Here is an 18,820-nt window from a genome sequence, read left to right as displayed (position 1 = left end):
AAATAATGTGTTAGGCCTATTTCAAGCACGAATTACAGTCTCTTTAAAGCATTGTAAAAAAAGGTACAGTTCTGTTACAATTATAGTTTTCTTAACAATTTTGTTGACATTGTGCGACATGACATAATTTTTTATTTTATCTACATTTAAAATAATCAGTGATCTAGATTTTGACACTACACATAATGTGAAAAAAGATATACATTTTAATGTTCAAATAGCATAATCCAAAAAGATAAGACTTGTATGGTTTGGCCTACCAACTTACATCCTTAGTACCCCATCATTGCATAGAAACATGTAATTTCAAACTTTGTGTAGTGGGGGGAAATAAAAGAAAATTTCTTATGTAAATAACTTACTATTTTTCTTGAACAATAAATTAAATATTATTATCTTAACTCATTTACGTATGATTAAATTCTTTTAGCTTAGCCAAACATGGCAGAACTCAAACAAACTTTTTTCTTCCATATGGCCTTCTATTTTAGATGCTAGCCAGAATGCTATCCCAAGTCTACATATAGTGGCCTTTTACCATCATTAATTTCATTAATCACAACGTACTAGCTGGTTATACATTTTAGGTACAATTCCGAATTTCACAGAAATTGGAAAGGAATTACACATTTTATGTACATTGGTTTTGCATTGCAATAGTACTATCAAAATCTAGCCAACAGAGTCTTAATCGCCTTCGCGTTCATCTAGACATTATTTACACACTGGAACCCGCTGTTAGGGTGCAAATGTCATCGGTCCAAAAAAAGTACTAACCAGTTGAGCTCTGACTGACATTCAAGTCTACTACTGAAAGGAGAAGGAATGAGTGCAAGTTTTAAGAAGGTGAGGAGATTTGGCTAAGGTTTAAGAATGCTTACCTGGGTGTGAAAATGAGCTCACATAGATATAGAGGAAGAGAAATGGGTTAAGTTGAATTAGTAGATTGGGTCCGAGCCAAGGTTGAAGAAGAGGTTACTTAATTTAACTGGTCCAATTCAATTGACTTAATAGATTGTCGAGTAAACTAATGTAGGCCCCCTTAATCACGTGTAGGTCACTTAATTTATAGGTATAGCAATGAGAACCACGAAAAATTATTTTTTCATGGTAGCTAAATGTTATCGTAAAATACTTTTCACGTAGTGGAAAATATGTGTTTCATGGTGGACAAGTTGGACGTGATTGAGCTTGCGAAACTCTTTGTATGATGTATACGTGATTAAGAAAATCAACCCGTAGTACCTACCTACAAATGGACCACATCACATTCTAAAGCGTGCACTAGTGGGAGTTGCCCTAGGATGATTTCATTTTGTGTCTTACTCATAGTTTGAACCTATGTAATTGTAAATTTTGCATTCATTTTGTTTACAAAAGTCTCATGAGACATGCTTCATTTGCCCATATTGCAGGCTAATTGGTGTAACTGCATGTCATAATCTTGATAATGTCCAAATCCAAATTTGGGTGCATGAACACAGCCCATATTTGAAGTCAACTATCAAGATTTTCTTGAATATACACAAGAGTTTCAACTCTTTGCATTTGACAAGTATAGTAAAACAAGAGATGGGACTAATTTGTTTAACTTTAGCATGCATGTTGCATGTCATAATCATGATAATGTCTAAATCCAAATTTGGCTGAATGAACACAAAATCCACATTTGGAGTCAACAATCAAGATTTTCTTGAATGTACATACGTAGAATTTCAACTTTTAGCATTTGAAATGTGCAGTAAAAACAAGCAAAAACCAAACCGGATTATAAGCAAAAACCGCAAAACCGAACTGAACCGAACCGAAACCACAAAACCGGAAAATCGAACCGAAACTGCATAATTATAAGTACACTCCTCCATAATTATAAGCAAAAATCGCAAAATCGGAAAATCGAACCGAAACCACATTTTAGAAACCGTCGATTTGATACCCCGTGGACTCGGTCAATGAAATGGTTTTGACCCAAACCAAACCGGTCAAAATGGTTTGGTTTAGGTTTGAGAATTTTAATTGCAATTTAAAATCAAACCGGATCGGCGAAAAAATATATAAAAATAAAAAAATAAAAAAATGAAAATTTTTGAAAATTCATCCAAATATGTAAAATTCAATAGTTTTGTCATTTGTGGGTATTTTTGTCAATTCCTAATTTTCTAATATAGATATATTATTATCATCATCATCCAATAATCCTAATATATATTTAATAATTTTAAGACTAATATAATCTATCAAAAGCCTTTTTCCTCTTTAAAATTTAGATGAACTCCAGTCGACACCCAACACAGTTTTGAGCCACCGGCACTACACACTTCTTTTCAGATTTTTCACGCATCTTCATAGTTGAATTGAAGTCCATTATATCAAATTGGAGACAAAGAGATCCTAGACCTTCGGTGATAATATTTGCTACAAATAAAGTTTCAGATCAATAATTTTTTGATAAAGTTTCAGATCAATAGTTTTTTGGAGCAAACTAAGGTAAGAATCTGAAATTAAATGTGTTTCGTAACATCATACAAACGTAAACTTGTGTAATTGTTATGTTTAGATATTATAAACAATTGCTTTATTATTGTAGTTGGTTATTCTCTTTGTTTAATCAATATCTTTTTTTTTTCAGATATGATGATCATGAGGTCTTGTTAGACATCATTATATTTTTTGGACCTTATAACTAGTTTAGTAGACTTGTATTGTAACGTTATTGTATCGTCATTAACATAAAAAAGGTGAACAAAAATGAAAAAAAAATATATGTTTTAATTTATTGTGATTTCACTTTGATTTAGTTAATATTTAAATTTATAGTTGATATATTTAGCCTCTGTTTGAGTCATATTTTTCATATCATCATAATGAGAAAATTGATTATTGGAGGGGAGGTTGGGTCCCACACATGAAATAGCAAATCAACAAAGACGGCTGAACTTGTGGAATAACGATCCAAATTTTAATTTTTTTTCCCAAAATTTTGGTTCAAACAGGGGTTTAGTTTGTTTTAGATTTATTACTAGTGAGATATAAATATATATTAAATTTAATGAATTAATGACATAAAAGTAGACGGGCAAAAAAATATATGGCGAAACCGACGGTTTAGAACTAGACCAAACCGTTAGGTTTAGGTTTAGGTTTAGGTTTGAATTTTTTCAAACCGTTCAAAATGATTTGGTTTAGGTTTGAGTTTTTCTCAAACCGTTTTAAACGGTTTGGTTTGAAAATTTGTCAAAAATCGGTAAAATCGGACCGCTTACACCTCTAGTAATAGAGACCATAATTATATGGGTTAGTGAAAAACTTCATAAGAGGCACCGAGTAACTCTTAGAGTTTCTTCTTCTAAGAAAGATCGCAGGAAGACTGAAATATCTACTTTCATAAACTTCATCCATTAGAGGGATGCCCGGATTGCGATGAATGTAGTAGATGTAATGCTTGGTATGGGTAAGCCTATATACACACAGGGGCGGACCCATTAAGGGCCGAGCGGGTCGGTCACTCTCACTGAATTTCCAAAAATTTTCAATTGGACTTTTTTAAATTTAAACTTTTAGATTTTTCTGGTTTTTTTTCGCAATATATTTTAACCTATTTTTTGTCTTGCCCTCGCTCAACCATAATTTTGGGTCTGTCCTTGTATATACAGTACACGACAACTTTATAACTATATCTCAACATAGTATAAAAACCATTTACTAAGATTAATGTATTTGTATGCAACCCGTTTGACCTCCATTTTGTACAAATGAAAATGAGTGAAATAGTATTTTTTTGAAAAATGAGTGGTTGAAAAAGAAAAAAAAATTTAGTTACATGTAATATTATTTTATGGAAGATTGTGTGGTTGGAAATAAGAAATAGAAAAATGGAATATAATTAAATGAAAATTAATGAGCCCAAATGGGGGCTAAAATTAAAGCAATAGTATGATTAGCCAAAAAGTCAACTATGTTATGCTTCTTACTTCTCCATGAGATGAGATTACCGTCAACAAAAAACTCATACCTTGAGGTGGATCTTCGATAACTAGTGGACCTAGCCTAGTCTGCATCGAAAAATCTTTCACTTCAAATTCGATAAATGTTGATTGATCGTATATTTCACTATAGTTAGGAGTTCTAAAGGCAATCTTTTCCGCATTCACGGGAATCATCTTGATTTGGTTGCTCATTTGGCTGAGATCTTGCTTGGAAAAAGTTATTATGTATGTGTGTGTGTGTGTGTGTATATATAAGGTTTCATTTTCGTAATGTAAAATATCTTTATATTATATTCAGCAATTAAAATAATAAGTTTATTTTTATTCTTTATGTATTTCTTAATTAAATGAAAGAAAGACACTTTTTATTCGATCCAAATAACTCATATCTGATCCAAATAACTCATATCTGAGCAATTCTTTGTGTTGTTCAAGCAGCTTGCTTTTACTTTTCCATAATTAACTGAAGTCGTAAGTCCTACATGTTATTCATTCGATCCACAACTTTCTTTTGTTCCATGACAAAAATTTGAACACGGTTTTGAAAGTCGATAAAAAGAAATGTCGAAGACAGAGACAAAATTTAAATAAATGTGTACTAAAATGATTCAACACTTGAATCATGTCAGTACTTTCTAACAACCACTTAAATTTTAATATAATGGCGTGCAATCACAAGGAGCGTACCCAGAATTATTCTTTGCGAGACGGAAATTTGGTTAAAATAAATTCTGAAAAAGCCAAAAAAATCTGAAAATTTAAATTTAACAAGGTCGAATTGAATGTTTTTCGAAAATTTAGTGTGGACAGCCGACCCCACTCGTCCCTTAGTGAGTCTGCCCTTGGCCATCAATCTGTCCATGTAGATGTAGCATTATTCTTATTCTATCTTCAAACTGCATCTTCACTTTTAAGTTAATTCCTCTATAATAAATACACTATTATCAGAAGCTTTTTGCCTCAAATATAATAATTTGTCAGCATTTTATAATAAAATAGAACAATAAAAAATGACATTTGAAGGTAAAAAATCATAATAAATATAAACAAGTATATAGAATTTGTGGGATGAAAGTTGTGCCCGTGCATTTATTCTCGTTTAATTATCTTTCCATCCAAAAATGAGATTATTTCAGGCATCAAATATAATGTCGATTAATGAGAACGAGAACGGCATGCATTAGAGTGCAAATCATATATGTATATACATAGTCATGAATTCATTTCACCATCTTGAAACGTGCAGCCTCGATGTGGGTTTCCATAGGTTTTCACCTTTCTCTTTTAAGTCAAGTTCCTGGCTCTGCACAAAAGAATAAGAACAAATTAACATAACAACTGTACTATGAATTATAGAATAAAGATGGAAAAATTATCTGACTGGAATAATCAGTTCCTAGGGTCCATCAACCTACTAGCAATGGGGGAGAAAACATAACATGTCGCAATAAAAGCTTAATTCGAGTATTAAAAAGGGAGAATTGTAGCAGAGGTCCCTAACCTTTTTATTTTTTGTAGAATTTACCCTAATCTTCATTTTGTGCCGACAGAGGTTCCTAACCTTTCATAAATACGCATCTGAGGTCCATCTAAATAGAAACCATCCAAAACACCGCTAATTAATCGAAAAAAATTAAGGAATCAACGTCCAATAAAACCATCCAAAACGTCGTCCAAAAACACCGTCCAGAAATGTTTCAAGATCCAATAAAACCATAGTGGTAGCAGATAGTTTAAGAAATTTCCCTGGTCAACTGACGGTGTTTTGGAAAGTTTCCGTCCAGATGGACCTTATGTGCATATTTATAAAAAGTTAGGAACCTTCGCTGACACAAAATGAATATTAAGGTAAAGCCTGCAAAAAACGAAAAGGTTGGGGACCGCTGCTGAAATTTTCCCTAGTAAAAATAGAAAACACTTTTTGAAAATTTTCCAATGCTAGTGTGCATAGCCAAGATATGCTCTTAATAAAATAAGACTACGGACAGAGTTTGGATGCATAAATGTTCTAAAGCTAGTTTCTCGAGGTTTCTTTCTGCTACCATAACATTTTATTTTATTTTATTTTATGACGGGAGAACCTGCAGCCGCTACCCTTTGGGTACGCACTGGGTAAACCCTTAAGCTGACGCAATAGTTTGAAAATCACGCCAGCCAAGTAAACGCACTAGGCAAGCTCGGTGTGATAAGCTCGACTGAGAAAATGTTGGTAGGGAGAATCGAACTCGTGATCAAAAGCCTCCACGCTTACCTACTACACCAACTCGACCATCCTATGAGGGGCTGCTACCATAACATTTGCATGGACCAGACATGGTTAAGGGATAGAAATGAGCTTCATGAAAAAACTTTCTTGGGAGACCCCTTTTTTTGTCAAAGTTTGGAGTAAGGATCGATTATATTTCATTTTGTGCAGATCACAAAACAAAACATACCTGGGAGAGAATCTTTGACTGTTATATAGTCTTCTAGATCATGAAAAAATTATAATAGGCACAAAATCTTATGGTTGACAATCTGCCAGCTCCTTCAATAGAGATACAACATCAGCCGATGATCCAAGAAGATATCTCGCATTGGAGCGTTTTCGTCCTACTGCACAAGAGAAGTAATTGTCACCCTTGAGATCAAGAACTGATGAGCCTTCATGCATTGTCATACGGTTACGAATCCTAGACAACCAGTTCCCATTTGTGTGATTGCTTGCTATCTTCTCTGGGTTCCGATAGGATATAGGAGGTTTATGGTGGAATGATACGAGACCATTTGTCCCGGTTGATAGATTTGTAACAGTTCCATTTACAGAATTGACCATCTTGGCTCTTGGAGTCGGTGTTGGTCCAGAAGGAAGCTCTGGTTCGAAGAACGTATAAATGTCCTCATCCTGAAACACGCTTACAGTTGTAAGGTACTCAGTCACCCTATTCTTCATAATAAAAAGAAGAGTCCTAAAAAAATTGCAACATTACATGGTTTTGGTTTTTTGTTTATGGATATCCTCCTTAACCTCACCAATTTATTCTCATTAAGTGATACTTATAAAGCCACAACTAATGCGAGTAGATACAGATATATTTATGCCTTTGTCCCCTTTTCTTCTTCGATGGCATTTCTCCCTCATGTACACTGAATTATTTTATGGGAAGGGAAGCTCACTCGAAAAGAGGGAGAAAAGAAGCCTTCCCAACCATATAGCCGAACAGAATAAGTGCCCTAATGATTATAAAACTTGCACAAAGTCAGAAAAATATGATCACATACCTTTGGCAGAAAATGTCCAATGCACAAGACATGATCAATGGGTGCTTTCACATGATTGTGGTGAACTATTTCCCCGAGAATTCTGTCAATTGCTGCTCCCTTTATACATAGGAAATAAAATGTGAAATCACTTGGATAACATAAAAAGTGAATATTATTACCAGAATACTTGCCTTGGTAACACCAACTGCTCGGACCTCAACAGATCGCCCGCCTTGGACCACATCTACAGAAGCATTTGATATTGGGCCTGTCAATAGATGCTGCAACATATCCTTCGCTTGAAGCCTCCCAAATTCAACGTCTATGGATACAATCATAGAACATTAATAAGAAATAAAATCTGAAAATGGAAATTCTAGTAGACCAACTCTTCTAGATGGAGAACAATGGAATCATATGAAACACAAATCACCTGCATACTTATAGTTCCACACAAGTGATGTTTCGCGGAGCTCAAAATGAGAACGGGGTGTCCTCTCAGTAAAATATTCAAACACATGCTAAAACAGACAGCAATAGATATGAGGATTTCATAATTAAAGGTAATTCACGTCGAGTTCTAGTTATCTAATAAGGCACCTTAACGCTGTCAACCCAATCCATATTTAGACTTTCAGGCATTGTTGTCATCCAATCTTCCTTTGTAAACCTCAAAAACATCCCGTGTTCTGCTGCCAGCCACATCTTATATTCTCCAAAATTCTGAAGAATATCTATAATCAATGCATTGAATATGCTAATAACAAAGCGAATCATATGTGAAAACAGTAAACCTCATCAAGAACACTGCGGTCACTTCCACTAAGGACAATTGTCGTGGTCTTTGGGTCATCACAGATCTTTTTCAAGGGTTCTATCAAATCTGGGTGCAGCTTAAGCTCCATTTCTTTGAATTGATCAATCCTTCTCCCTTGGGAATCTACAGGTTCTGTTAATGTTCCATTGAATCCCTGTGATAAATTAATAGAAATATAAGTAGAAAATGGGTATAAGTTCAACATATTGCTTGGATAAAAAGATTAGAACTATGCTATTTCGATATGGGCGATCTTTATGCACAATAACAATTTTTGTGTCCTGAATCTTGATTACTTTCCACTTTAGTACTGGCAACTGTGATGTGGTTAGCGAGCCACTCACATAGCATAAATAAAGCAAATGCAATGAACAAGAAAAAAGCCAAATACACTGTTGAAAGGACAAGGCATGCCCACTATCACCCAAAGTTTTTGCTTCAGATGCATGAAGCAATTTGAATACTACACTAATCGTGACACGCGATATCCCAGAAATGATTTTGGACTTTTCTTTTCATTGGTCAAAATGAGTTAAGATGAAACTGCTAGTAAAAGATAACCTACTTAAATAAATTATTTTTATCCTGTGATTAAAGCTTCGATCACTTGCATACTTCTTGAGTGGATACATTAATGAGGGGTTGTAGAATTTTGAAAAATCCAAATACGCTAACCGGCAATTCAAGGGAGTGGGTGGATCAAGAAAGTAATACTGAATTGTTAACCCCTGTAAGTGAAAAATGAATACGAACTCTTAGTGAATATAGTAGGTATTTTCATACTTCAAAATATTTTCTCATTTTCTCCCAAAAGCATAGCCAATAACTCATCCTTTTGAAGATGAGACCAATTTCATGTGCAAGTTATTTCTTATAGCTACTTCCAATGCATTGTATCCATGTTTACATTTACCATCAATTAGTTATGGCCCCATTGTCCAGCATAAAGTCAGAATGGTCCCTGATCAACTAGCTTCATTGTTCGGGACTGTGAATAAGGAATAAACTCCTGTTAGAGTTGAAAAAAGACCATGACCATCAAGTCCTTGTACCAATATTTAAAATTGAAATGTGGGAGAAAGGCAAAAAGGTAAATGCCTTGTATTATAAATACAAGAACAACAATGCGTTTGCTGTAATGAAGGGCATTCAATTCACCAGAGAAAAATATATAGAGAAGCTTTGGACTTCACAGATGAGAAAAAAATGTGTACCAGAATGAGTAATCGATTGTTTGACTGCAAAAAAAAAACTCAATAGCTTCTCGTTTCGGAAGTAAGGGTGAAATTTGTCTAGTCCTCAGCTGAGCTTCAACAATTGTATCATTGAGTTCACTATGCACAGGAAAACAATAGGTCAACACTAAGAGCATGTTCGAGCACCAATTTTTTTCTTGAACTAATGTTCGTTCGTGCACCGATACTGTTCATTTGCGTGTTTCAAGTCAAATCTAACTAAAATTTCACCAGAATTTTGTTTATTCGTGCGTTTCAAACCAAATTTGATTAGAATTTCATCTCGATTTTGTTCATTGACTCGTTTTCAATCGAATTTGACTAAAATTTCACGTGACCTTGGTTCATTGGCACATTTTGAATCAAATTTGAGTAAAATTTAATGTGGCTTTTTGTTAGCACAATTTAAATCAAGTTTGACTAAAATTTCACTTGGGTTTCGGTCATTGGCGTGTTTCAAGTCAAATTTGACTAAAATTTTACTAGGATTTTGTTCATTGGCGTATATCAAATCAAATTTGACTAAAATTTCATCTGAATTTGCTCGTTACTGCATTTCTCATCAAATTTGACTAAAATTTCACCTGAGTTAAGTTCATTAGCTCGTTTCCCATTAAATTTGAGTACAATTTCACAAGATTTTGGTTCATTGGCACGTTTCAAATCAAATTTGATAAATTTCATGCGAATTTTTTAGTTGGCGCGTTTCCAATCAAATTTGACTTAAATTTCACATGTGTTTGATTCATCGGCGCGTCCAATCAAATTTGATTAAAATTTCACCGGGATTTAGTTCATTAGCGTGTTTCTAATCAAATTTGATTAAAATTTCACCAGGATTTTGTTCGGTAGAGCATTTCCAATCACATTTGACTTAAATTTTATCTGAATTTTGTTCGTTGTCGCGTTTCCCATCAAATTTGACTAAAATCTCATCTGAATTTTGTTCTTTGAAAAAAATATATTTTTAAACAGTGATTTGATATTATTTCAACTACACATTCTTTAATAAAATAATATTTCTTGCAAATTCAATTTTTGTATTTATTTTTTAACTGCACATTCTTCATCAATCTACTATTCTAAAATATATTATTAAAAAATAATGTGGCTTAAACAAATTGAACCCCCGTTTTTTTCTATTTTTGGAAGAATGAGAATGCAAAATATAGTCGTTACGGACTCCACATAAGATATAGAAATTTCAATTTGGTGGTTTGATGTGATTGATAACGGTTATATTTTTTATTTTAATGATGAAAGAATGAGAATTAAACAGGGGCTAAAGTTAAAACTTGTACGCGTTATCAATTGAAAACTCGAAAGTCAAAAGTCAAAAGGGACAAAAATGAGAGTGTAGACTTCTTTCATTTTTTATTTTTGAGTAAAATATAGACTAATGATATGCTGACAAAATTCAATCAAAGCTTGTGGTAACGGCGTTATAAAGTCAATAAATGAATAACCCGAAAATCTACACCAAAATATACGGTCTACACTACAGAGCCGTGAGACGCAAGTAACAACGTATTTTTGTTGCTGACAAATATAGAATTACTCGGGAAGAGAGAGAATCAATTACTGTCCAAGCTAGAGTCTAGAGAGAGAGCGGATTCCGCACTCAATGCCCATCTAAAGTGTACTCGCTACGTTTCTTCCCCGATCAATCATTTCACCTTTTCCCTATAAATTCCTTCCAATTTTGCTCATTTTCTATCAATTACAAGTCTCAATTCTTGAGCTCAAATCATTATTCTCTAAGCAACTCATTTTCAAATGGCAGAAGAGTTTCAAGAATTTGAAGTCATTTTTCAAGAAAATGTCGAAAATGAAGCAGACGATGACTGCAATTTTCTAGTTCATTTGAATTCCCGGGAATTCCCAAGAAATATCAAGGGAAAGAGAAAGAAGTTGAAGAAGAAGAGGAATTCATTTCCGTTGAGTATCCCGGAGAATGTGTCTGGGAATTCATGGTTAAGGTATGTGGATTCGGATTTTTTCGATGATGATATTGGTGATGACGGAGAAATGGTCCCACCCCACGTCATCATCGGAAGGCGTCTTGCCGGAAAAATGATGGAGTTTTCCTGCAGACTTAAAGGAAGGAATTTGATGGAAGTCCGGGATTCAATTCTCAGGATGACAGGATTTCTTGAAACATGACTTCTGGGAAAAGCCAGGAATAATATACAACTGAAGAAAATGATATATATTTCAGCCATTTTTTGTGGGTTTAATCATCATCCTTTGAGAGTTGTTTTAGAATCTTCAGAATGTAAAGTAATTCACCGTAGCAGAACTGAAAATTCATTTTCTGCAAAGAGAAGGAAATTTAAAAAAATAAAATAAATAATTTTCTCATTTTACATAGCTTAAGAAGATCCACTGTGTTCTATCAGTTTTATGTTTATAAATATTTCCTCAAGATTTTGTCTGCTTTCGACAATTTCCAACATCTACAGCTGGTTTATTCAATGATATATTTTTGCCATATAAAATGTATATAAATATATGACGACATGTCATATATTCTGTCCTCGTTGGTACTGCAATTTGTACCAAAACTACCTTATCACGCCAAATTGGATTTTCTTCCAGGAACTTCTCAAATGCCAAAATCTTTTGGGGAATACCTTTAATCATATCCAGACGGTCAACTCCTAACATTACCTGTCCAAATGCATAAAAATAGAATTTAAAAATATAAATAAGAGCATGTTAACTTGTAAGGAAGGTTATGTCCAATGTTGTGTAACCAAAAATGGCTTTCAAGACAAAAATATATGGTTATGATGTTGATGGAGTATTAGTAAGGATTTTAATTATTTAGTTTTTTTATTTTGATTCATGGAAACATGATTAAAGTACGATTTAATAAATTTTATATCATTTCTTTCCTTAGTTATGTTTTTGAAACACCATATAAAGGGGGTTATGCGATGTAATCAAAACAACCTTTGATTATGAAATAAATTGAATTTCTTCCCCAATTTCTCTCTTCCTCTTCCCCCCTTTTTCCCTCTTTCCTCCTGGTTTCTCTTGTCCTTTCCAGTTTCCCCTTCTCCAATAATTCTAATATCGCATCCTGTGTCAATTTGGTACCAAAGCAAGTCATCTCCTTTGGCCTACAAATCTTTGTGTCCAATCCATACGTATACTGCAATTTTTCACCACCCATCCCAAACCCATAACATTTTATACACAAAAATCGTTGAACAACCCAAATAAATAAATAAAACCGATCTGCACGGTCCGTTATTTGGTAAGGAAAAACGATCGGCCTCCTTGGTGTTAGAGTTGCAGTCTATCTAGTCAGAGCTAAGTTCTCTCAATCAAGGAGAAATGATGGAGTATTTGATAGAGTATTAATAGGGATTTTAATTATTTAGTTTTCTATTTTGATTCGTATTTTAGGAAACACGATTAGAGTATGATTTAATAACTTTTATATAATTTCTTTCTTTATTTATGTTTTTGAAACCTTTTATGAAGGGGGGTTATGTGATGTAATCAAAACAATCTTTTATTCAAAAATAAATTGAATTTCTTCTCCAATTTCTCTCTACCTCTTCCCCTCTTCTTCCCTCTTTTTCCCCTCCTTTCTCTTCTTGTCTCCCCTTTCCCCTTCTCCTATAATTCTAGTATCGCATCCTACATGAGATGTATAATGATTGGTAATACTTAGGACTTTAGATTGCACATATCAAAGCAAATTTAACTTTTTAAAAAGAATGTATTTTGAGCCCATAGCTTGAACTAAGCCCTTGAAGTTTGTTTGCGGAATGATGCTTACAATTCCTTGTTTTTCTTCTATGAAATAAGTTTTTATGTATTAAAATATGTCATTGTTTCTAACAACTCTGGAGCCTTTATTTACTTCACTAACGTGAATGGAAATTGTATGAAATGAAGGGTACTGTATGACAAACTTTTGACTGAATCATCTTTCCTTCATGGATTCCTTACATTATATCGGAAGAGTATTATCTTATACAACTATGGTATTAATCTAAATATGGTAGATCCAATCGGTTTAAATATGCTAAATACAATTATATACATAATTATGCTAAGTCATTAAATTTGTCGATCTTCGTGATCTTCATCAATTTCTATTATCACTATCAATCACATTGACATCGCTCCCTCAAATTGATGTTGAATGATCAAGAAGCATTAATTTGGAAACTGATGTACAAAAGAACTCAAAGGCTCAACTCCAATTGGTAGCCCAACAAAATTAATATACATACTCCAAATTCACACAAGATCCCAGTCCACTCTTAAATCATACAAGCCTCAGATAACCCCTGCCCATATAACAATCCAAATCTACAGCCCATATATCACAATCCAACACCAAAACCATTTAACTTAAAATCCAAAACAGCCCACCCAAAACAAATCCAACAAAGATAGCACATAGACCCACTATAACCTATGATCCAAAACCTTGAACCGTAACCCATTAACAAGTCCAACAAAATAACTCTACCCACGAATACAAATCCAAGCCCATCATTCCAAACCAAAACAACCCAACCTACTAAACATAGTCCATATAAATCCAAACTCACACAATAGTCCAACCAAGTCGCACCTAATCCACAACCTATTAAATCAAATTGCACTCGACAAAAACCACAAAACTCCGACCACGTCAAATAACCTAGCTCCTGTCGTGTCGGATCACACCACCCATTGCCGCACATTTTCGCAAGTAATAACTACCAAAATAGATTCAGTCCACCGGGGCTATTCAAAACTCGTCGCCATTTGCAGTTCAAAACTCCATGATCTACACGCTGTGCCAACCTCCTACAAACTACTAACCCAACACCGATAGCCACAAGACTCCTCGGCCACCCTTCAATCGTCAACAACTTTCCCTTTCCACAAATCTGAATGATACTGTCATCATACATCGCAACCTACACCTCCACTTCCAAACCGCCACTGCCAAATCTTTGACCTCTCCAAACCTACCATCGCAATGCCGCAAACACCCCGTCACAACTACCACCACACCGGAAACTAGATCTAAGCCTGTGAATAGCATCAAAGAAGAACTAGAAACTCTCGCGTCTAAAGAAATTTCCACTTGCTCCGAAATCCAACCAAAATGTATTCCACGATTTCGCACCCTAATTTAGAGGAAAAAGAAAAGCAAAAATTGTGGACTACTTCCACAAGGAAAGGGAAAAAAAGGCAAAAGATGCCTCCATGGAAACCACAAATCCAAAAATACCACAAGTACCGACACGGCAATGGAACCAAAGCTCCGACTAGAAATCTTACACCACAGAGAAAACCGTGAATGCCAGTAGCACACTCGACTCACCAAAGAGTCACACGTTTGTCAACTGTGGATCACCACAAGAGTCACATGTTGACAAAAATTACCGTGAACTATCAAAAGAAGCCCATACCTGAAAGGCTCAATTATGACCAAAAAAAAAATAAAAAATATTAAGGATTCAGTATAAAGTCTACTAGATACCATGACAAACTTTTGACCAAATAATCTTCCAGGGATTCCTTACATTATATAGGAAAAGTATTATCTTATACAACTTTGGTACTAATCTAAATACGATAGATATAATAGCCTAAATATGCTAAATGCAATAATTTATACATAATTATGTTAAGTCTTAATATTTGTCAATTTTCGTGATCTTCATCAATTTCCATGTTCTCTGGCAATCTCATTAACAATGTACTCAATGTACGACTATATGGAACATTTAAAATTTTAAATTATGAAGTGTGAAACCATAAGCTAGAGAGAAGACAAGAGTTTACAATAAGCCACTGTCTTGGAGTTTGAAGTTAAAATTAATATTCTGAAATGCATTAATATCATAAAATTTATTATGAAGTTCAAATGCAAATCTTAAAATACAAAAAAGTTAATATGCAGTTATTATTCTTATTAAATAAATATTTTGTAGCAAATATATCACTTTCATGAGCCAGAGGGCCGTCCAGATGAGAAAAGAGGCATGCTAACATCTTTTATATTAAAAATACCGTGTTTCCTCTTCTAGGATACAAACTAAGAAAGATGAGGACAGAGATCATACTTCTAACTCAAGGCAACTTAGATAAATATTATATTAACAGTCTAAAAAATAGTTATGGTTCTCAGAAGCATGTCAGAGACAAGGCACATTACAAATAACTTTACTCAACTAGGAAACTATGGCAGAATTCTTGATTCAATAATTGGATTCACAAACGAAATTCCAATCAACTAAAATAAAGAACTACCAAATACTGATCAGTTACTATTTTCCCTTTGTATATGGTATTTACCTTCCGTCCAGCAAATCTGTCTTTCAAATCTTTGATGTGATCCTTGACTTGAGGAAGCTCAAGAGCTTGAATGAACCGATCAGAATCTATACCAATGGGAAACTGTAGTTTCAGAAGTCCTAATGTTGTTAGTTCAAACATAAAAATAATGCCAAATAAAGTGCAATGCACGGCTTTTGCAAGTGGGGATATAACAAATGAAAAACTTTTGATGATCCATTATGCTTATACCGCAGCTACACGAGTGAGTTTTCCTTGATCTTCAACTCCATCTGGTGTGCCCTCAAGCCCAAGAATACGAGTGCAAGCACTAACAAAATGTCTTGCATAATCATAAGTGTGGAATCTGATAGTGCAAAACCCAAGCAGTAAATACATGTAAGCCCAATTAAAATATGAAGCAAAATTAACTTATCATTGAAGTTAAATATTATATAATTGGTAGTGTTTTGGAGGTTTCATGGAATCCAAAATTTAACACAAGAAACCCACCCAACCAAATCAGCAGCGAGAACAGATTTTAGCAGTTCTGATCTTGATGGCAAAGTCCTGTGAATTTCAGAGGAAGGGAAAGGTGTGTGAAGAAACCAACCAACTTTCATTTTGTTGTTATACTCTTTTAGACATTTTGGAAGAAACATCAGATGGTAATCATGGCACCAAACAACATCACCCTCCTTATAATGCTCATTCACGACATCAGCAAACATCTGGTTTGCCTTCTTGTATGCTGCAAATTGAGACTGGAAACTACGAGTGGTAGCGAGGCGGTCTTCTTGTGGAAGCCCAAGATAATGGAAAAGGGGCCATAATATATTGTTACAGTATCCATTGTAGTATTGGTGAACAGTTTCTTCATCAAGAAACACTGGGATGCACCTCTGCATTCGGTGTATCGAGTGTTAAACATCAATTAGTGCAATGATAGAAGGTAGTAAAAAGAAAAAAAGAAATCGAAATGCTTATGAATTGTTGGTATTATCCATGACATGCGATGAAATTATGCAGCAGAAGATGTGATTGAAACTTCATAGTCAAAGAGCCTTCCACATGGAACCAAGTAACATAAACCTTTTCAGCCAGAGCTTTAGTTAATGACTGTTGTCCGACTTCATCAGGTACATTAACACCAGCCCATCCGATCCACCTGGCTTCGAATTCATTGATACCTTTAATAGGAACATAATATTTTAAACTTTCACAGTTTATTGAAGTCCTAACTGTGAGGTAATGATAAAGAGCACTAGACTATTAAAGTGAAATCACTCACATAATTTGCCAATGCATTTGGCTTATTACCAAATGCAAAGCATCAATACCAAGTACTTACCTAAAAGTGCACTAACCAGGCCTCCTATACTTATTTCCAGAGACCACGAGTCTTCACCTTTCCTAACTGCAGATACAGGCAGGCGGTTGGCCACCACCAGTAGGTGTTGTTTGGGGAGTCGATCATCTGGTCTCTCGAAGCCATCATTCAAGGGTTTTGATGTAGCAATCCGTTCAAAGAAATCATCTTCCCGAGCTCCCTTATCTCCACCAGATGGATAAAATTCATTTCCATTTCCATAAGTATCCACCTCTCCATTGCAGTCTCTTAACTCTTCATTAGAATGAAAAGACCGAGTGGACCTTCTTAGTTCTCTTTCTCTCAAAAGCCTCTCTAATCTACTTGAGGGTATAGGAGGATCGTAATTATAGTTTCTTTCAGGTATACGTGGGGTCAGTAATTCATCCTGCAGTAGACAATGTCATTAATATGTCCTACAATTATTCACATTCAGTTTGAGAAGTTTCAATTGGCCGAAATGAATCTCCAAAGCATCACTCAAAATTAATTGAAACTACTGTTCAAACTGACACGTGAGTATATCTAAACTCCATATTTGGAAAATGAAACAACTATTCACCAAAATCATTCTGTATACACACATACGAGTTGAGACAAAGGAAATGGTAATAATGTGTGTATAGAAGCAATCAATGTATACTACAGGACACAGTGAAGGGTAATCGATGTACACATTGAGACAGAGACAAGCTGGGATCAATGAAATTTGATGAAAAAACACATGAAGGTAGTTGTTTCAGAGAGAGAGAGAGAGAGAGAGAGTACACAACTTATTAAGATAAAATGAGTTAATGATTAATAGTTAATACAGATTTGAGCATTAATTAATAGTTAATGATTACTTGGGAGTATTCTAGACAGTAATACAGATATATTGTGGTACTAGACTGATCAAATAACAAATGTCAAAATTAATATGTACGTGGAATAAACTTAAATTTTCAATCTTGTGCTTTTTAGAGGTGGTGTGGTCCTGGGGATGTATCGTAATGAACAGATGTGCATACATTCACTGATAAGATTTTACGTTCTCTTCAAACCCAAAACTACCATTCAATTTGAACGGAAAAAACAACATAAATCAATCAAGAACAAGAAAGGACACGACAATTTAACATTAAAAAGAATTCTGAGAAATTTAAGAAAATATTTGCATAAGCATTAAATGGGAAATCAAGAAACTGGGATTTTAGTTTTACCAAATTGTTTGAAATGCTGTTTTCTTGAGATGATTCCATCTTCAGAATTACACTACAGAACAAGCCCCCACCTCTCAGATATAAACGTTTCTTGGGCAAGTGGGCGAAAAGAGGATATTTTTAGAGGGTGTGGTCAGGAAATCGAAAATATCTTGATAAGGATTCACAACGAGATTTATCATAATGTAGAGGCGGAGGAGAAATTGTAGGGAACGTTACAAATAAAAAACTTGCTACTCAAAAATTGAATCTTTGGGGATTTGGTGAGTTGAGATATGAATGTGATGGCGCAAACACAGCTTTACACTTTTCAGCCATGCAGATCTCTGGGACAGCTGAGCCAGGTATCTGGGTTTTCCCCCCTCACAGCACACGGTATATTTACGCTTGTTTATTTAATGGAGATTAAAATTTAGCCACCGACCCTCTTTAATTTTCATTGCATTCCTTTCGATTTCGTTTTTCTATCTCTTATTTTTCACTACACAATCTTTCATAAAATAATATTATACTTAAATAAAAAAAATTGTTAATCACTCATTTTTCAAAAAGATACTATTTCACCCATTAATTTTTGCACAAAATAGGAGCCAAACGAGAGCTTAATTAAATGGTTGTGTTAGGTATATATAATGATTCACTCACGTAATGAGATATGATTAAAATCAGAA

General features: G+C 34.4%; 1 protein-coding gene and 1 pseudogene across 1 annotated transcript in view; both read right to left on the bottom strand.

Moving 5' to 3' along the window:
- LOC111412658 (subtilisin-like protease SBT5.6) overlaps positions 1 to 4,160 on the bottom strand; it is an 11,403-nt gene extending 7,243 nt beyond the window's left edge. Inside the window, exons 1-3 of the mRNA XM_023043586.1 lie at positions 4,013 to 4,160; positions 3,322 to 3,376; positions 1,765 to 1,837 (exon numbers count right to left, since the gene is read on the bottom strand). Of these exons, the coding sequence (XP_022899354.1) occupies positions 1,765 to 1,837; positions 3,322 to 3,376; positions 4,013 to 4,160 (276 nt within the window). The remainder of the gene's footprint in view (positions 1 to 1,764; positions 1,838 to 3,321; positions 3,377 to 4,012) is intronic.
- A 985-nt stretch (positions 4,161 to 5,145) lies between these two features.
- Positions 5,146 to 18,524, bottom strand: LOC111412657 (annotated as a pseudogene).
- Between the last annotated feature and the right edge of the window lie 296 nt (positions 18,525 to 18,820).

Source organism: Olea europaea, chromosome 16, assembly GCF_002742605.1.
Source record: "Olea europaea var. sylvestris chromosome 16, O_europaea_v1, whole genome shotgun sequence".
Classification (NCBI taxonomy): domain Eukaryota; kingdom Viridiplantae; phylum Streptophyta; class Magnoliopsida; order Lamiales; family Oleaceae; genus Olea; species Olea europaea.
The sequence above is the reverse complement of the archived record's forward strand: the minus strand, read 5'-3'. Positions and strand labels throughout refer to the sequence as shown.